Source organism: Pocillopora verrucosa, chromosome 7, assembly GCF_036669915.1.
Source record: "Pocillopora verrucosa isolate sample1 chromosome 7, ASM3666991v2, whole genome shotgun sequence".
Lineage (NCBI taxonomy): Eukaryota > Metazoa > Cnidaria > Anthozoa > Scleractinia > Pocilloporidae > Pocillopora > Pocillopora verrucosa.
The window spans coordinates 8491662-8510574 of record NC_089318.1 but is presented as its reverse complement, the minus strand read 5'-3'; the positions used below and the strand labels follow the sequence as shown (position 1 = coordinate 8510574).

Below are 18913 nucleotides of genomic sequence, written 5' to 3'. Positions count from 1 at the left end.
TCATTATATTTCTACATGATTTAATTTCCGATTGGACAGATCCAATAGTGAATAACACACTGCATGTTTGCACCAAGAAACAGTTGTGATTTTCCTTTACAATGACAATTGTACGCAATGGTTCCTGTTCTGGGGTCAGTTTTTGGATCACCAAAGACGTACTCTGCAGCATTGTGTGTTGAGCAAGTAGCTGCAACAATCTTCATCCCCTAAGACCAAAAAACAGAAAATAAGTACGTTTGTCTTGAACAGAGAAATAATAGTTTGAGTTGCACTGAAAATTAATTGATTTAGGTTCAAGACTCGTTACGAAACTCAAATCGAGCACTTCAGTAAGTGTACTCGTACATACTCAGGCATCAGCTTTAAAAGTCTCAAATTTACTTTGATTACCCACAGTAGCTTTTTTTATTTTAAAACTGGCATCCGTTAGAAAATTGTTGACATCGCTTCGTACGTGGATATTAAGACAATTAGTCTCTCGGCTAACTTAAGCAGAGGGTGACATGAGCCTACCGGGTGTTCATCCTCTCGTAGAATGACTTTTGAATTTGCTGACGCCCCTGCTGTTTGTGCAACTTCCTTCTTGTTCTTGTACTGACAAAGGGTCACATTCCAAGCCGTGTTCGTTCCAGCTGGTCCTTGGGGGCCTGGTAATCCTCGTGATGCATTATATCCGCGCGGCCCCATTGCTCCTGGAATACCGCGAGGCCCTGGTGAGCCCTGAGAACCGTTTAAACCTCGAGGACCCGCTGGTCCAGCTATACCATTGGGACCCATAGGGCCAACGGGTCCCCGGGCGCCTGGAAAGCCTGGCGGTCCTATTTGGCCGCGTGGGCCTGGAGGGCCTGGTGGACCAGTGCAGCGGCTGCAGCTTTGTTCCTGGAGAAAGAAGAAGAGGAAAATTTCTCATGTTTCATTGATTTCCATGCCAGGCATTGGACAGAGGATTATGTTCACCTGTACTGTTAGGTTCTCCAACGCTTTCTTTTGTGTCTGTAGTTCGATCTTGAGTTTTTGAACTTGAAAGCGGGTGAGATTTAAGGCTTCTTCCAGCTTTAAAATCTTCAATTTCATTTCTTGATTATCGTCCCTTCCACTTCCAACAGCCTCTGAAAAGAATAGAAAAACCACAACTTTTTCTTGCACTTTGTCCCTAATGTAGGAGTAGGCTGGCGAAAGACTTTTTTAACAGAGTGAAAAAAATGATGTGAAAGAGCGGGATGAAAGACAATTTCAGAGACTTCTTGCTTAGGTCAGTCTTTCTCCATTACTATTACAAAGCCAAACAGTGCATGAGATATGAGCCACAAATGGGTGTGTCGGGCTGAATCATTCCCCAATTTTTAGACACAAAAAAATAAAATTCATTTTTGCTTTACTCGATTGAAACCAAGAGAGACATGTAAGATTCAGTCTTTGCCGACCTCTGGCGAAGTATGCGAAGAATGATTGATTTTGGTTGGTTTCCTTTCAGCTCGTAGCGAAAAGTCGTCTCTCTTGGTCTTAAAAACTTATCAACGTCAAGACAGTAGCTCTGAGCAACTTTATGTTGCGAACAAAAGCAGTCTTTTTCGAAATTATGTTTACTGCTAAGCTTTACACTTTTGATATAACCTTGAATAAACCTTTCACCCGTTTAGGATTTATCTTCCAAATTAAGTTGAAAGGCGACTCTCCAGATGTCGAATTAAACCTTGCATCTTTTGACAGAAGTGCTTCTATAACATTCTTATTATTTTATATGTGTCACATTAACTGTGTAAATGTTTGAAGGCGTATCATAAATTGTCCATGTTGCTCTTGGTCGTCCCTTTACTCAGTTGGGAGTCTCGTTTAAAATTGTACTCTATATGCATTCTAACATGATTTGCCTTCCATTTGATAAAAGAACTTTGTATACCTTACAGCATTCCCCTTTACAAACTGTTTTATCGCTGAGTAGACGGTTGTTCGAGAGCTTTGTGAACTAAAGAACTGGACCGGCTTTGCAATTTTAACCTAATTTCCTATTCTTTGGCGTCTTTCCGATAGAGGTTTAGTCACTCCTGTCGATATCTAAACTTCTTATCCTGGCGATTTCCTTTCACCTCTGAGCGCCTGCTGTTTTCTCAAAGTTGTCAATTCCCTTCCATGGGGATTTCCTGACAGCACTCTTAAATTTTCCCTCTTACAAATGCAAATGCGGAAATGCTTAACAATTGTCGCTTTTTTGTGAGGAGTATTCCATTGGCGTTATTTAGAGAAAATAATTGCAAATAGTCTAATTATAGCTCTCATTCCTAGGCAACGGTTCAGATTTAGATTACGTAGTACGTTTTCAGCAGGCAAATCTGATATGGTACGTGTACCCGCTTAATAGATACTTCAAACAAGATTTGACGAATAGACGCATGCATTTATGCTGCAAAAAGCATGGAAAGACAATTGATCATTAAATCCCTCTTTGACTTGTTAAAAGAAGGAGGGAACTGCGAAAAGATTCGAGGTTGGGCACATGTTAACTTTTCCGTCCTAGTCCTACAGGGTGAGCGCTGCTTTCGAGGTTGCCTGTAAATACGGTTAGGAGAATTACGAGACCGCTAATCTCATCGACTCTGTTCTGAACGATATTGTGCGTTTTGTGGAATAATCCTTTTCAGTTGGGGAGCAACTGGCTTTTTTTGATCATCTGTGTAATGTAACACGGTAGTTCTGAGACGTTTAAATGGGATTTAGTGTTGACAAAATTTAAATCAAGAAGTGGCAAATGATGATAATGAGTAAATCAAGTTTCAACTAATCGATTACTCAGGGTTATCCCGGTGAACTAGTCTCGTAGTCATTCTAAAGGAAACCTACGAACATACAATGCCCGTAAATGTCTGGCACAAAGCATTCAAAGTGGAAAGTGCCATAATAGCCTGGTGCTGGAAAGAACACTTATGGTTAGAGGTCGCCCGCAAATTTGGAAGAAGATCCTTTTTCGAGTGTAGACAAAATAGTATTTCCTGTTTCCTGTTCCCTGCCTTTTTTTTTTAGCTCTTTCCGGTTTTTTTTTTTTTTTTATGTAAGCATATAATTTGAAAGAGCGTGAAAAGAATGTAGAAATGTGCTCATTGAGTACAGAAATTCGCCCGACTACAACTTCGAATGATAAACTGCAAAGCTGGTGATTGAAATTCAGTGAATCATGCCTTCGTGTCTCGCATGATGATTTTTTTCGCAATACCTTACATGTACACCTGACCTTTCAATCCAATGATCCAAACTGCTGAAAGCTTTTACATATTTCGGTCTTGTTCTAGAAAACTCTAATTCGATCAATTTTACTCCTACGCACATGGAAGGAAGCTAAATTTCGTATGGCTGAACAAAATTAATGCCATTGAACAGTTTGCCATGTTCAGAGGCCATAGATCGCACTTACTTGGTGGTAAAGTAGGCGTTTGATTCCAACTTAAGGTGTTCCCTGAAATAAGCATCATCAAAGTCAAAGTCAGGCCAGCTGCAGCTATGAGAAAAATAATCATCAGTAGTGCAGTCGTGAAACACATCGTGCGGCGGCATGAATTCATTTGTTGTCCTGTTGTTTCAGCGATGATGTTCAGTGCGTCGTAGATTGCATCTCGGTGGTCCACGCAGGACTTTGTCTTTATGTCAACCGTGGGTCCCTCAGCGTTATTCGCAATGACTTTATAGACTGCCCCAGTACGATTCAGGTCTGAATGAGGAAACTCGTTTGTTTCCTCAATTTCGGTTTCTCCTTCTTCAGGCTTTAGAGACTTAAGTTTCGTTTCGTTGACCTGTCCAGTTGTTCTGTTTTCATTTTTGGAGGTGGATCGATTTCCCCGGAAGTTAATCATTTCGTACCTTGGCTGTTCTTGTACTCCTTTTGGGTGCTGCATTTTGTGCCAGTGAATCAAAAAGTACCTTTGATCGGTGTATTGTTGTTCTCCCTTGTATAGAAGAGAAGCGATATCGTACCCAATGAGGTACCTTGAAACTCACGCTCAAAACTGATTTCCTCGGGCAAACTGAGGATACAGATGTTAACTCAAAGGGGTTAAGAAAATCAGGATGTATATGCTGTTATGTAAGCAGATAATATTATGCACACAATTTTGGTTTCCAATATGTTGACGATGGTAACGAAATTACTGTTGCAGTAGTTATAATTGTTATTGCTGTTTGTTGTCGTCGTGGAATGTCCTCGTCGATATGAATGGACTCGTTCAACACGTAGGAAAAAATGCGGAATCGGATAACGATCAGGCAATTAAGAGAGCTATGATGGCGTGATAAGTAAAGTAATTAATATATTTGTGTGATAAGATTGTCGTGATCCAAATGTGATCACGTGTGTGCCTCATGTAACCTTCTTACCGAGACACGTGTAAAAAAAAACCCCTCTACGGATCACGCGGTGTGGTCTGTATACCATGCTTGGAAGAAGGCAGGAGGATAGGAAAAGGTGATGAAACAAGTTTTTCCTATATCCATTCTTTTTCAACCCGCTCTTCTCTTTTCTCAATTTCATTTTTTATTGCTCTGCCTCGTTCACTTCAGATTCTCCACTTACATTCCCTCATTCCAGTTTTTCGAAGCTCTTTTCTCCATCGTCATGGAGAAACTAAATTTCGGAAACTATGTCGTGCACATTGCGCCAAATATCATTTCTATTGTTGAGAATTAAAGGCTTCTGCTATCTTTTCGAAACCATTGCAATAATCTTCCGTTAGCGTGCGTATTTTTTTTCCAAATTTACCCCTATTGTCTTTGAAAGCCCATTGGTCTTCCTAATGGACATTCGAGAAGAAGTTTCAAGATCTATTCCTGTTTGTGATTATGTCAGTTTGTTGTCATGTACACTGACTGATAGTGACAATAAATGATACTTGGTCTTAATGAGGTAAATCCCAAAACTGGGTTCATGAGATGGAGTATGGTGTGTGAGACTTAAGCGAGCATGTTAGCCTCTTCAAGGCCTTCAATTAGAGAGAAAATTTGCATTGTCTCAGGGGTGACTAGCAGATAGTAAAAGGGAATGCAATTGGAACCTTTGTGGTCGGAAGCAAGAACCTTTTTTTGTAACATTTTTTCTCTGAGGTCAAAATTAAGTCGCCATCATCAAGTTTCTAAACATTAACTATAATACCTTTTGAACTATAACAGGCGGCAAGCAATATTTAAAAAAAAAACAGCTCTGAGTGCCGACAGGAAACAGTGGGTTTCCGTTATAACATTAGCAACCGTGAGGTGTGCTCGTGTGCGAAATTTCTTCTCTCTGTTTTCGTATATTTGTTTTCATTTTGTTGAGAAAGCATTTTGAAGACTTCAGCTAGTTTGCATGTAACGAGGCTTTTGGAGTGTTTGGCACCAGTGCGCAATACTTTTGGTTTTTGTAAAGCATAGATAAGAATCTTGTGGAAGTAAAACAACCGTGGTGGACTGTGGTGGTCTCCAACCCACCCACGCGGTGCATGACTTGGCGTGTAAATATAACGCTGTTTTCCTTGCATATGAATGTTTGCTTTCCAATTCCGTTTCAATTTTTGAGAATTTGTCGTCATTGCTTTAAAACATTTTTTCCCAGGCTAACGCTTTGCCTCTCTTTTCTGTCGCCTTTTCAGGCTGATTTTGTAAACAGTTTCAAAGGCAACAGATAACTAATTTCACTAAATATAAAAAAGACCGCCAAAGTTGGCCAAGCTGTAGCGAGGGAAGGTAGTATATCATTATAATATATCGGATTTTATTTTACAATTAATTCATTATATTTTATGGGTATGTATTTGTTAATTTAAATCTCCTTCACCCTTTTTTTTCCATTTTTCTTTTTCAGTTCCTTTTTTAGTGTTGGAGTGTCAAGAATTCCCGCTTTGGTGAACACGCCCCCATTCCTTTATGTAAGATGAAATGATTTTGGTTCATTGAAGTTTACACCAACTTGTCAAGAATCTTAAATTAATACTAGCAAAAATGTTGATTTTTGAGGAGACTCGAAAATGCTTTCTTGTTTTTTTTCGATGTACCGCTATTTCTGCAAAGAAATGAACTGCTAATCGTTTCGAATCGTCTCATATCCCACTCACACCAAAGCTTGAACATGTTTCAAAGCTTCCTTTTAGAATTCGGTTGAAAATTATTTTTCTTCATAAAAGCTGCTTAAACCGATGTTTTTCAACTTGCGATGACGCACATTGAAAATAGTATTACATGTTGGTGACTACTTAATTGACACCAAAGGAAAATTTAGTTTTTAAGTTCTCTATTTCTGATTTCATTTAGTGAAACCCGGTTTAACTACTAAATCATGTGTTGCTGATGTGATTTAGGAAATGGTTTATTGCCCTCAACGCAAGCAACAATTGCTCCTTGAAATAAATAAAGTATGTGCTATTTACCTGTCACAGTAACCCAACTTACTCGACTGTGCAAGGGGGCAATATTGTTTGTGCCTTTCAATCTTTGATTTTAAAAATGACAACAGAGTATTTTCATTATCTTTTTTTTTTTTTAATATTATTAACATCGACATGAATGTGATAATCTCCTTTCGGATCTTTTACACATTTACACACGCTTTACCGATGCCTACAGTGGCGGTGCAAGTTCCAAAGCAACAGAGACAGACTGATATGAATCCGTAAAGAATGTAAGCAGAATTCGTGACCCAGAATGCAAATAGATAAAGTGTCTTATGGCAGTAGTCCAGACTCGAAGGGTCCGTGTAATTCGGCTCATAGTTCGCGTAAATCCATACATTCCCACAAATGAACCAAGCGAAAACAACAAATTGCACAAGAGCCTGCAGCAGATTTACAGTATTTCCATCATCCTCTTGCTGGTTGTATCTCACACCGCCGGTACAACAATTGGCGAATAAGCCGGCAGCCCCTGCTACTATGAGGTAAACAGGGATCATTTCTTCCACTGGGCACTCGTCTTTGTATTTTGCTCCTAAAAATATGAAATGTAAAAACCGATTAGGAGAGGCAAAAGAGAAAGAACGTTTTAATTGTTGTTTGGTATCACCCTGACATTGTACTTTTCATTTAGCTAGTCTTTGTTACCTCGTTAGAATAGTTTTCAACTATGCAAAAGCAACCGCATCAGAAAAACATAGACAAAACCAAAAGCTATTCTTGGCTCATCGTTATCATGCCCGTCTGTCACGTCAAACTGTCACACATGCGAAGATTCTTTGAAAACGTGAGTCTTTGCCCTTAAACGAAGCACTGCGAAGTATTTGAGGTTTTGTTAAAAACGTTACTAACAAATGGATACGGAGAGTCCCTGTAAAGAGAGTCATAGGAGTTTGATATTACGGAAATCTAAACTCTAAAATTTAACAAAACAAAATTATCGTAAAATAGTTGTGACCTTACCAATAACTATCATTGCTATCTGGAGAGGTATGGATGCCAAAGACACAAAAACCATAGCAGTCGCAACTAGAAGAATCAAAATATACTATCATTTGAGGAGTTCAACCCATAGTTTATGTGTAAAGAGTAGGCCTCGTTCAAATATCAGTCGAGCTTTAATTTTTTTTATGGTTCCTGTCTTTATTGTAAAGCTATTCCTACGGGTTCTCCGAACTACTGGTTCTCGAAAGCTTTGGCGGCCATAAAAGACTTTCATGCTTCGTGAAAGTTAGATGTTCAAGAGATTTATTTGAAATGAGTTAGTGGTCGAGGCAGGGTGACTCTTGACTCCACATAACCCCAATACTAGCGTCCAACAAAGCCTCAGTTTGAAAGGATTAGGCGATTTTTTTTAAAGAAATGCATCCACAATTTAGTATTGGATTATACGAAAATCTTGCCACAATCGCCAACTTTCGCTATATTTTAAGTCGCTTGCATGGCAGCTCGGCTTCATAAAATTTCGCCCAGTTTGATATCAATAGTATGGTGATCGATCAAACTTGTGAAATGAACGATGTCGAAATAAATGCTGTAAGATATGAAAAGTTAGTAAGATTCATAATACGCGTTAAGTCGTAAAACTTACAAGAGACGAGAAAAACCCAGAAACCTGCCATAATAGCCTCCATGTTTAAAATGCTGTGATCTTCTCTTCTTCTCGTTTCACAAATAATTCGGTTATCCTCTGTCCTGTGTAGAAAGAAGGTTCAAGTTGTACAGGACTGTTAAATAAGTTTGATATTTTCACCACCGTAGACAATTTAAGTGACCATCTTCATTGTTTAACTGTTCCAATACTCGTGCATTTCAGATGTGTACTATGTAGATATAAATCCTGTCCAGAAGAATGACGTAATGAAACCAAAATTAGTTCGATTCATTATGGCAATCTCAGCGATTTTTAAAATTACTCGTCGGGGCTATTTTTAGGAGAGATGAAAATTAAACATTATACTTTTGACGATAGTATTCTTTCCTGATTTTTTTTTCACGGCCAATCCACTTCATAACGACAAATTTTTGTCCATTGAGAGTTCTGACCCTTTTTTCTTTAATAGAAAACGAAATAATTTATAACATTTTGTTTTCCAGTGCACCCTATAAATAGTTGTTGACATGTTAAGACATCCGGTCTACATGCAAATCAGTGTTGTAACGAATTTGTAACGTGACGATGTTCATTTCTAATCGTAGTTCAAATCGCTGCTAGCCATGGTTTGTATTTAGGTAAGATGCAGTATTACGAAAATTAACCCTCTCGTGACAAGGTGTGTTGATTCAAGATGGCCGCATTTTAGTAAACAAGAAAACAGCATATGAACGGGTGAATAAATAAGGAGAAAAAAAATATAATCGTGAAAAGAGAAAACTTAGCCTATATCCAGTCCTATCGACCTTCGACGTATATTTTTAATTCGCACATATTAACAAATCAAAACCGAAATGAAACTGTGGACTCTTGAAAATATACTAACAAGAGATGCAAAGTCGAAAACTTTAAAGAATTTTAAGACTTAAAGTCATCGGCCTTCGCCTGTTAGGGAGCTTAATAATATGGACCTTTAGCAGTTAGGAAGGCGACGCCCTGGAAGACATTGACTTAAAAATTAATACATATTTTCAGTTGGAATTTCGCGAATGATTGGATGTGCGTATCATCTCTTACGGCGTCGCAAGTCCTCAGCATAACGTATGAGAGCGGCGTCGAGTTCCAAATGGAAACTTAAATAATGTGCCGTCGGCCGGGGTTTCCTTTCCTGTACCACGCAAATTTTGATGATTTCTCTAAGTTATTTTGCAGAGAACGGGAAAGAAATGTATACAGTTTTGAAAGGCACGTGCTTAGCTATCGTTCTGCTCATAAGATCTTTTGTTCTGCCACTCCTCATTTCTGTCACCGTTGTGGTTTGCTAAAGGTCCCTAATCAAACCAGGACGGTAACTGCAACGAGAAAATGGTGAAATAAGAGTTCTAATGAGCAGAAAAATTTCTCTGTACGTGGGTTTTAAAACTTTGCTCATTTTCCGGTTTTCCCCTGCAAGAAAGCAACTTGAAATAATAAAATTTTGTGTTGTCCGAGAGGTTGGACCCCATTAATAAATTCTATACGTTTCTTCCTGGAACTCAATAAATGCCTTTACAGTTCTACTGAAGTGGAGGCGATAAGATATCGAGTCACTTGCAAATTCCTAGTTAGAATAGAACTTAAGTTTCTTTCGCTGTCATGATATGACTGCGTGAGGTCTTTTTGACTGACCCACCCTCCCCTCTCCCAGGCCCTTCTCTTTCCGTGCGCTCTTGCCTGGAGCGAGGAAAATTTGATTTAGCATCTCAGCAGGAAATCAATAACAAAAGCGAGTAGAACCGACTTCTTACGAAAACACTTAAAACTGCGTGAATCCTTAAATGATTACTTGAATAATATATTTGATTACCTACTCATGAAAACACAGCAAATATGCCAAATTTATTTCAGCATGTTCAGAAAAGAACTTATCCTTAATCCACATGACAGCACTGACACCAATTAATCAGTTATTTGGCGACGTCAAAGACGGATGGAAGCAAAGAGAAGACATTAATGAATTTCTAACATCGAAAGCGTTGCAGTTTATTAGCCTAATTTTACCACAGGTGTTGTGATTTATAAAAGTTTTCACTTTGATTTTCTACATGTTTATGAAATCGTGCATTACCCACGCTTGCATTGCTCTTATGTGGGAAATACTCCGCCATTTGAGAATTGTCATTCATCAGTGTTGGCTTTCTTCATCTCCGACCTCTATTTTACAACCAGACTGTATGCATTCGCAGAACAGAGAACAGTACATCGGAGCTCTATCGGTCATTTTAACCCCCTTCCCCCCTCCCCCCAAAAAAAAAAAATAAGAAAAGAAATGCGTTATTGAGAGAAAAACTGGTTTGCTGTAGGTTATGACACTTCATATGCATCACTACGAAATCGCTTGCACTTCATCACACGTAGGAGAAATGTAAACTATGCATGAAGTTTACGTAAGTTTTTAATATTATATTGATTTGATGGCTCAGTTGTGGGAAGTGTTTTGAATCCCTTTCAAGCCTGAAAATATGCACAAAGGCATATTAATTGATTTATTTTTGATATTATTTCTATTTTTCTAGGTATCATAGGAAATCTTTGAATAGGAGCCCATTACTACGGCTCCTGCTTTGAATAAGTCCTCAAATAAGGCAACGATTCTGGCAGGTGGACTGCAATTTTAGCAGTTGCAGGAAAGTAGCCTGAAAAAATTCAGGATTCGAATCCGTGCCTCCTAGAGAAAATTTTAGAGGGCTCTTCTTTCTCGTTGAGGAATCTAATACGTTTCTTGAAATTAAAGACTTCTTGCTGTGGCGCTAAAAGCGGATTAAGGATACGGAAATTGTGCTTCAGGTACGCATGGATGGATTAATGAATTGTCCCTGTGACCGAGTCCAATATCAATATCAATGACATAAACGGAACGAGCAGTGATTTTACGAGAGATTAGCGTTACCCTGGCGTTATTATCTTGAAACTGTTTCGTGTACCGTTTACACAGATACGTCTCTCAGTGAAAAAATAAAATAAAATGAAACGTATATCGTAATTCAGACATGCATGCCATGATGGCAGCACTTGTTCTTGTAACTGATGGTCCAATACATCTAAACGTCAGGTCGTTTGCTTGTAATTTCCTGAGTTCATTTTAAAGCGATATCTAAATATTCCATTCGCACACGGTTTAATTGTTTTTTGCACTTATAGCGGAAGTATGATAATAGAACTTGAAATTCAAAAAAGCACGGACATAGAAATGGCAGCACTTGCTCATGTAATTACAAGGTTAATGGGGGTATGTTTCTAAAATAGCTGTGGTGCTGCGTCGGTGGGAGAATATAACACAAGGCAATTTGCCAGTATCAATTGAATTGATGACGTAAATTGGTCACCGTAAACAGTTTCAAAGCTGAAGTCTCGATCGTTAGCCCTTCGTTTGACACTGTGCTGAAGGGCTTACACTCGAAACGTCAGCTAAAACTATTAACGGCGGCCAGTTTACGTCATCAATTCAACTGATAATACCAAATTACATTGTGATATATTCTCCCACCGACGCAGCACCACAGTTTCCTTAGGTACTTACTCCGTTTGATCTTCAAATTGCACGAGCAAGTGTTGCCATTTCTATGTCCGTACAACATTGACATTTATCAAAAACATTTATGTTATGAAGAGTTTATTTTCCATCAATATATCTTGAAGTTATTTATTTTAAGACTTCATTTGGCTAATTACATGTACAGTTGGCGTTTGTGCGCAATCAGTTGAGTACATCTCTGAAAGATAATCATTCACGTAGTCAACCAGTGATAGAAGATTACATTCTTCCACAGGCGGCCCAAGCTCCAGCTTATCAGTGACACACTCGGCTGCGCCTCGTGTGCCACTTTTTTGTTCTTAACACATTTTGACGTCATCTGTGATCTATTACTGAACAGACGCACGGCAACTTGGAATCTATTTGTTAATTTGACGTATTGTTTTATTCCTTAGAGCGGTCGTAAATATTCTCATACAAACTCTAATAATTCCGCCATGATTGTTATTGTGCGAGATGATCATCTCACAGCTGGAGCTTGGGCTGCCTATGATTCTTCTTACCTAAAATCTTGCAACCTGAAGAGATAAAGCAGGTAACTATACGTTTCATACTGCACACTTCCAGCGATGACGTTGCAAGAAGTGATAAACATGGCGAAATTACAAGTTAAGAAGGACTTGAATTAATGACGGTCAAGGTTGCGGTATGCTTCCCATATACCGATAGGTTTAAACCGGCGTTCAAGAATTGAACAACTTCCGATGGGAACTGGATGAAATATTTTGATGAGAAATATTTTCAGGAAAAGGATGGAAACGACAGAAGGCAGGAAAAATTCCGGAGGCTTCTGAGTTTGAATGCTGCTGCCAGAGTCATGATTCAAGTTAATACATTGTATCAAAAGAACTAAAGATTTATGTAATTAGAGTGTTTTATTCCTTTTTTTTCTTTCCACATGATAGCAATTCTCGAAAATCATTCAATTTTGTGCGGATTATGGATACGTATTTTTTAGTAAAGTAACTATTTAAAGTAACTATTTAATTAAAGCTTTCATTACTTGAGAATCAAATCTGTCACACAGGGCGGGCGCAAACAAAAGAAACTGAACTGAAATTTGGTGAGTTTCCTCTACTGGTCTCCACTGACCAACTCAAAATAGCCTATGGCTTTCTCTTTTGGGATTACCCTGGTGCAAATCCATGCACTACTGGTGATAACTCCTTCAGCCTCATTCAACTAGCGTTAAATCACGTCATATTTTATCCTAAACGTACTGCAAATACATAGGTCAAGAATGATTCCATTCAGATCCCCATTTGCGGTTGGCCTTAAGCGCTCATGAATTAGCTCTTTGGCAAAAATATTCGAGGCATATCATAGTCTTTTCGAGAATATTTGTAAATATAGCATATGTAAAAAACACAAAGCATGCAACAACCACAGATCATGACGATAAAAGAAATGAAATAATGGGAAAAAGTGGACCAAAATGCAAACAGGTAAAGTGTCTTATGACAATACTTGGGACTATTAGGGTCAGTATAATTCGGCTGATAATTCTTATAAATCCAGAAGCTTCCACAGGCGAACCAGGCAAGGAGAAGTAATTGTATAACGGTATGTAACCGTTTCAGAGAACACAATGGGCCTACTTCTTCACTTTCTTCATCACGTTGTTTTCGGAACGACATTCCAAAGGAATACAAGCTGCCCAAAATACCAGCAGCTCCAGCCGCGATCAGATAGATCGGGATCATTATTTCAACGGGGCACTGGTCTTTGTATTTAGCACCTGCAAACATAAAATGATTTGGATGAATAGGAAGAATCCTGTCAGCCATATCATTTTATATGCCCTCGCGGCTGAGGCGGGCTGGAATGTAGGAACAGTAGGTGGGGTATAGCGTTCCAGCCCCTTTCCTTTTCATAAATCATGTTTGAGAGAAAAGGTAACACTTTGGTGTACCGTCGATCAAAAACTTGATACACCTCTCCGGTGCTAATCTAAGTGATAAGATTAATAAGTGCGAAGGCCCTTTTAAAGACCTAAATGACAGAGCGACAGGTCTAATACTTATTGACAGATAAGCTGGAGAAGGGGAGTGCAACTTGTTACGTCAGGCAAACTTACCAATAATGATCATTCCTATGTGAAGAGGTAATGTCGCAAAACCCACAATCATCGTGCAAGATACAACTATATGTTCAAAAAACAAGTAACGAGACGTATGAAGTGAGACAAAAAGATGATATTTCTGTGTCCAACTGATTAATCATGTGCCGCTGCATCAAGATCAAAAATAGCATTGAGATCAAGAAATGTTTAAAACTTTTGTTTCAATCGTTTACTAAAGCTAATAAAGTAGATCCATTAGGCATGTTTACGATCGGAATGTCCTGACGGACAAAAGTATTACTTTTTATATCTACGAGGAAGGTCTGAACTGAAAAATCATCAAGGAGGGAAATGTGTCTTATTTAACTACAATCAAGATTAGGTGGTTTGGTTTGTTTGTTTGTTTGTTTTTTTTTTTGGCTGTTTTTGTTTGGGTTTTTGTTTTGTTTTGCTTTATTCCTTTGTTCGCTTGTATTGTTTTGATTTTTTTTGTTTGCTTTCTTTTCGTGTTGTTTCCGTTTTGATTTTTGATCTTGTCTTTTGTTTTTGTTGTTTTACGAGTCTTTTTTTTTTCTTTTTCTTTTTTTTTTTTCGTCTGCCGGAAAGAAAATAACTCTATGTTCAGAGAATCCTTGCTTGTATTAAAAACTCACTGTATTAAAACTTACACGCTCCTTCCATGTTTTGCCCTCTGTTTGATCCTTTTACGATAAATTCTTGAATTTGAGGAACTACCTGTCACCATAAAACATAGAATGACTCACTTTAATCTCTCTTTTATGGGATTTTTCTCCCATTTCTAAAATACAATACTGGATCTTATTGATCTGAGAACATTCTAGTGAGAAGATTTGGTCTTGTACAGATCTTTCCGGGTGCAAGAACGACGATTCAAACATAATGTTGCAGATTTAAATATGATTAGAGTAAAGACACAGAATGCGCTGACGCTAGTGATAAGGTATCGGTCATCATTATTCATCTCCCTGGGGTGGGAGGGCGTAAGAGAGGGGGCTAGGGGGGATCTTGGAGGATTTTAAAAATTACCTGATCTTCCTCTATCGGGCTTAAAAATATTCCCCCTCTGTTGCAGTCAATTTGCAGTCATTTTGATATATATATATATGTATATATTTCTTTTCAACTGATTCCCTTTTCGTTCCCTCCTTAAAAACCATGTGATCCACCCAACAAATTCTTACACCTTCCTCCGCCATAATAAGTTGTGTCTGGTCCACAGGTTACTTTCCTATTGTACTCGTTGAATCTTGCGGGAATAATTCATCAGAAACGTGCGTAAGTTACTCTGCCAGCTGACACCTCGTGCGTCATTCTATAATGGTTACCATATGTTTCATTTTAAAGATGATTGAGATTTGCATTTAGCCTTTTGACTTTGCATAATTTTATGGCGGTTTTTCTTTTTCGCCGGAGCTCCACTGGGTATTATTTCTTACATACAAAAATTATGAAAGCATCGTAGAAGCATGATTCCAAGAAGTTTTCATAAACATCAGGGGAGGAATTTTTTCTTTGTCCCACGCTCGTGACCAGACGGAAAAACATCTTTCTTTGATTCTTTACCGAGCTCAAAACTTACCATCTTTCTCTTCTATCTACAAAAATTACGCTACCGACATAGCTGATCCTAGCAGTATCCAAGACGCGTGTCATATGAATTTCGTCATAGACCTCGCTTACCGTGAAGTCTCTGTGGCTCAGTGGTAGAGCATCGGAGCGCGGAATCCAAAAGTCTGAGGTTCGATTCCTCGTTGGAACTCAGAATTTTTATTTGTCCCACGCTCGTGACAAGACGAAAAACATCTTGCTTTGACAATTGAACTGTTATAAATTATAATAAATATTAAAACATCGTCTGAGTTTCCAAGGAGCAGATAATCTTAGAAAAAGTTTATCATTCAATAGGTCTCTAAGGAACAAAACAAATACTGCAGGGCCTCACTCCAAAATTACACAGAAAATTTTTTTCATGAAATAATGCGATGAAGACTAAACAGCTCCTTCAAGCTCGTCGATAAAGATTTCCGATATAACTTCGCTTTTTACACCGGTGCCAATTCTTGAAAGACATCGGAAAAAGAACATTCCTTTTGCTTCAAATTACTCTCAAGGAATACCTTACCTTGCTCTTCTTTGCTGAAATATTATACGTGGTTGTCTTGTTAATGTTTTACTAATGGACGGGAGATATTTCATACCGTCTTGAAATATTAATACTCGTCATGATTTTATGCTAATAGCATATAGAAAGTGAACGTTAATAGCTAGCGTCATTCATAATAATTAACATTTTCCTGATAGATGATATATTTATGCTGTATATTGGACCATATTGGAATACCACGAGAAAGAATAGCAATAACCATAATAATGATGGAAAAAAAATCTCATTGCATCCATGATATCGCAGCTCTGTTGCTGCGTCACAGCTTTTTAAAACGTAGTGAATTTGTCAAATGACCATCTTGACTTGACAGTAAACAAAAGTAAAGCCGTCAGTGTATCTGTCATAATTTGAAAATAGTCCATGCCATTATAATTATTGCAACGGAAATTGGACCAGTGGCGTTCAAAACTGTTGATTATGCACGGAGTCTGTTATGTGTTTCAGCCTGTAGGCTATTGACGTCAATGGTTGTGATGTGGAAAAGCCACGTGGAGTTGCCTGAGTCTCCACTGATACAGTCGAGCCTTTATTCCGTGGTCACCCACGGAAAATGGCGGAGTGACGACTTATAAAGATTGGCGCCTAATATAGATTCCACAAAAAAAGAGTTATTACAAAAGAAAAACGGTGAATGGCCACAACTGGCAACTTAGCAAACAAAAATCCTGATTCTGGGAGGTAAACTTGGACTAAATTTTTACTTGAAAGATTATTCTTAGTATTTCAATTTGTGACTAGTTGCGCCTAAGGATAAATTCGATACAGACAGGCCGTCGGGATTTAGTAAAGGGTGACCACGAGTCCATGACCGCGTAATAGAAATGAAAATTAAAGAAATGAAGGAGAAAAATCTCGGGACTTTGAAAATTGACCGCTTAATACGGGGTGACTGCTTAATACGGTGCCGTGTAATACAAGTTCCGCTCATATTTTTCTATTTATGTTTTCGATCTTGATGTTTGATGTATATTAAACTTATGGGAAAGATAAAAGATTACAAACACGAATCTTCGTTGACAGACCCATATCTTGGTGTTCAATCACTTTTGTTTCTTTTTGTGTAAACTAGGGATAAGTTGAGTGTTTGCATGCCTTTTAAATTGTTCCTCTTAAAAAAGAATCTGATCGCAAATAATCCGGGCAAATAAGCCTAGCTCTTTAGTTTTTACTTTTTTTTTCTGATTATCATTATTTTAATGTACTGTTTAGTTGAGACCTAAATTTGATAATTTTAGTGAAAGATTATTACTTATTATTACTTATAATAACATATTACTTGGGGGTGGTTAGAAAGGTTCATATTATGATAAAAAATTTGTATTGTGGGGGGAGAGTGAGTGGAAAGTTTTCTGTAGATCTTATTCTAATTAGTGATGTTATCTCTTAACGTTCACACGGCAACCAGGTGGACAATCAGACATGGTTTGATGCTACTCTGGTTAACAGATGGCATAGGATAAAATATGGACTGGACTGTTTTTTGGACCATTTTTTTGGACCATTTTATAAGGGGGAAGCACACCATTAGTTCTCAGGGAGGGGTGAGATGCAGTCTATCTGTACTAAGGGAGGAGTGGGAGGCATAGTGTTATTACTCAGGGAGGGGTGAGAGACGGACTATTACTACGCAGGGAGGGGTAGGAGATGGTTGTAATAGTAAACACTGCTGGTTAATGGAGCTTTTACTCTATCATACAAAATTATTTTAATCGGTTTTTCGACTGACTTTTTGTATGTCAAAATTTTAGCGCTGGGCCGTGGCGTTTCTTCATTTTTTTGTCATGCGAAAGCGAAACTGCCATGTAAACAATGGACTTTAATTTTTATTGAAAATTTCGCGTTTACGACCCTCCACTGTTGAGTTATGCGTGCGCCTTTTAAGTCAACTTATGCACCATCAGTTGCTTCACGTTTCCCTTTGTGTATACAGTATGTAAGTACTAAATTTATCTATCTTCCTTTTGTCATTGATCTTATCAGATGAGATCACGGAATTTCTGGTCCTTAGCCCTTAACTTAGCTGCATATAGAATTCAGAAGCGCTTTCGCAATTTTAAAGTTTACACCTTGACTATATAAAATCAGCAGCGGAAGATTTCGAAGAGGAATTCATGTTCTCGAATCTACCAAAACACTGCTGTACTTGCAAAATGGGAAAGCGCAAATATCGATTTCATTTGTTTCGCAAACAAAGGAGTTAATCACCGACACCGGAAATCGCGACCAAGTAGGTTTATTTTCCAATTTGCTCGGGCCGCTGCCGATCACTTCCTTCGTAAAAACCTACGAAACCTGTGAAGTGGAACTATGGTGGCTACTGTTGCCTGCCTATATTTTCCGTCGGCAAAACGTAGAAGTCCAGTGTTTACGTGGCAGTTTCGCTTTCGCATGACCAAAAAAAATGAAGAAACGCCGCGGTCCAGCGCTAATATTTTGACATGCAAATGTTAGTCAAAAAACCTCCCACCCCTCCCTCAATACTGAAAGACTACATCCCGTACTAATGATGCGCTTTCCCCCCCTTTAAAATGGTCCAAAAAATAGTCCAGTCTATATTTTACCCTATGCCGTTTTAACCTGCTGTCTTTCCTTGCTTCCGAATCCATTTTGCATTTATCTACTGCCGTAGAAGCGAGAAACATCTTGAAAATAACGATTTTGGAAAGAGATTATCGCTTTTTCGCCGCCTTTTTTTTTAATCAGAAATGGATTTGGATATTGTTGATAGAAAGCCAGTGTAAGTGTTTTTTTGAACAACTATGAGATAAGTAGTAAAATCAACGATTACATTTTCTCCATACGTAAGGTTTATTATGAAATTGACATCGTTTGGTCTCCAAATTTAGAAATATGAGCCATAAATTTCCAGCAAATAACTCAATAAAGCCATTTAAGTTTATTTAACGTGTCTAAGTCTTCTTAGAGCTTTCTTCTTGGCTAGGTTATATAAAAAGAGTGCTACAACAGCCACCTCGAGGCAGCAGAGGATCGAAATAGTGTAATTGAGCATTAAATATTATCATGAAGTGATTTCATTGACAGTTACGTAGCTTGAACTTGCTTCTTTGTTGTGATCAATAAGAACGAA

General features: G+C 38.2%; 3 protein-coding genes across 5 annotated transcripts; all 3 read right to left on the bottom strand.

Annotated features, from left to right (window-relative positions):
* Nucleotides 1-20: 20 nt before the first annotated feature.
* LOC131780335 (uncharacterized) lies at nucleotides 21-4281 on the bottom strand. The gene is made up of 4 exons (XM_059096952.2): nucleotides 3410-4281; nucleotides 961-1112; nucleotides 517-882; nucleotides 21-209 (listed from the first exon to the last, which is right to left on the bottom strand). The coding sequence occupies exons 1-4, from the start codon at nucleotides 3885-3887 to the stop codon at nucleotides 21-23; spliced, it is 1185 nt and encodes a 394-aa protein (XP_058952935.2). The 5' UTR covers nucleotides 3888-4281.
* Nucleotides 4282-6464: 2183 nt separating this feature from the next.
* On the bottom strand, nucleotides 6465-8242 carry LOC131780345 (transmembrane protein 272). Its single transcript, XM_059096963.2, has 3 exons — nucleotides 7999-8242; nucleotides 7371-7436; nucleotides 6465-6942 (listed from the first exon to the last, which is right to left on the bottom strand). Exons 1-3 carry the CDS (start codon nucleotides 8039-8041, stop codon nucleotides 6548-6550), a joined length of 504 nt encoding a protein of 167 aa, XP_058952946.1. The 5' UTR covers nucleotides 8042-8242; the 3' UTR covers nucleotides 6465-6547.
* A 3332-nt stretch (nucleotides 8243-11574) lies between these two features.
* On the bottom strand, nucleotides 11575-15896 carry LOC131780337 (transmembrane protein 272). Of its 3 annotated transcripts, XM_059096954.2 has the most exons (5): nucleotides 15781-15853; nucleotides 15339-15479; nucleotides 14306-14372; nucleotides 13653-13718; nucleotides 11575-13313 (listed from the first exon to the last, which is right to left on the bottom strand). In XM_059096954.2, the coding sequence occupies exons 3-5, from the start codon at nucleotides 14316-14318 to the stop codon at nucleotides 12865-12867; spliced, it is 528 nt and encodes a 175-aa protein (XP_058952937.1). In that variant the 5' UTR covers nucleotides 14319-14372; nucleotides 15339-15479; nucleotides 15781-15853; the 3' UTR covers nucleotides 11575-12864. The 3 variants fall into 3 exon arrangements, with proteins under 3 accessions (XP_058952937.1, XP_058952936.1, XP_058952938.1); XM_059096953.2 differs by lacking the exon at nucleotides 15339-15479 and having other exon boundaries at nucleotides 15781-15896; XM_059096955.2 differs by having other exon boundaries at nucleotides 14306-15479.
* Between the last annotated feature and the right edge of the window lie 3017 nt (nucleotides 15897-18913).

Bases quoted from the DNA above. Each gene is read 5' to 3' on its own strand.
- LOC131780335 (XM_059096952.2), bottom strand. From the start codon at position 3,887: ATGCAGCACCCAAAAGGAGTACAAGAACAGCCAAGGTACGAAATGATT. The intron at 1,113-3,409 runs GTAAGTGCGATC...TATTCTTTTCAG, and splicing joins AACGCCTACTTTACCACCAA to AGGCTGTTGGAAGTGGAAGG. The intron at 210-516 runs GTAGGCTCATGT...TTTTGGTCTTAG, and splicing joins TACGAGAGGATGAACACCCG to GGGATGAAGATTGTTGCAGC.
- LOC131780345 (XM_059096963.2), bottom strand. From the start codon at position 8,041: ATGGAGGCTATTATGGCAGGTTTCTGGGTTTTTCTCGTCTCTT. The intron at 7,437-7,998 runs GTAAGTTTTACG...TGATTCTTCTAG, and splicing joins CTGGGTTTTTCTCGTCTCTT to TTGCGACTGCTATGGTTTTT. The intron at 6,943-7,370 runs GTAAGGTCACAA...TCATATTTTTAG, and splicing joins GATAGCAATGATAGTTATTG to GAGCAAAATACAAAGACGAG.
- LOC131780337 (XM_059096953.2), bottom strand. The intron at 13,314-13,652 runs GTAAGTTTGCCT...TTATGTTTGCAG, and splicing joins CATAGGAATGATCATTATTG to GTGCTAAATACAAAGACCAG.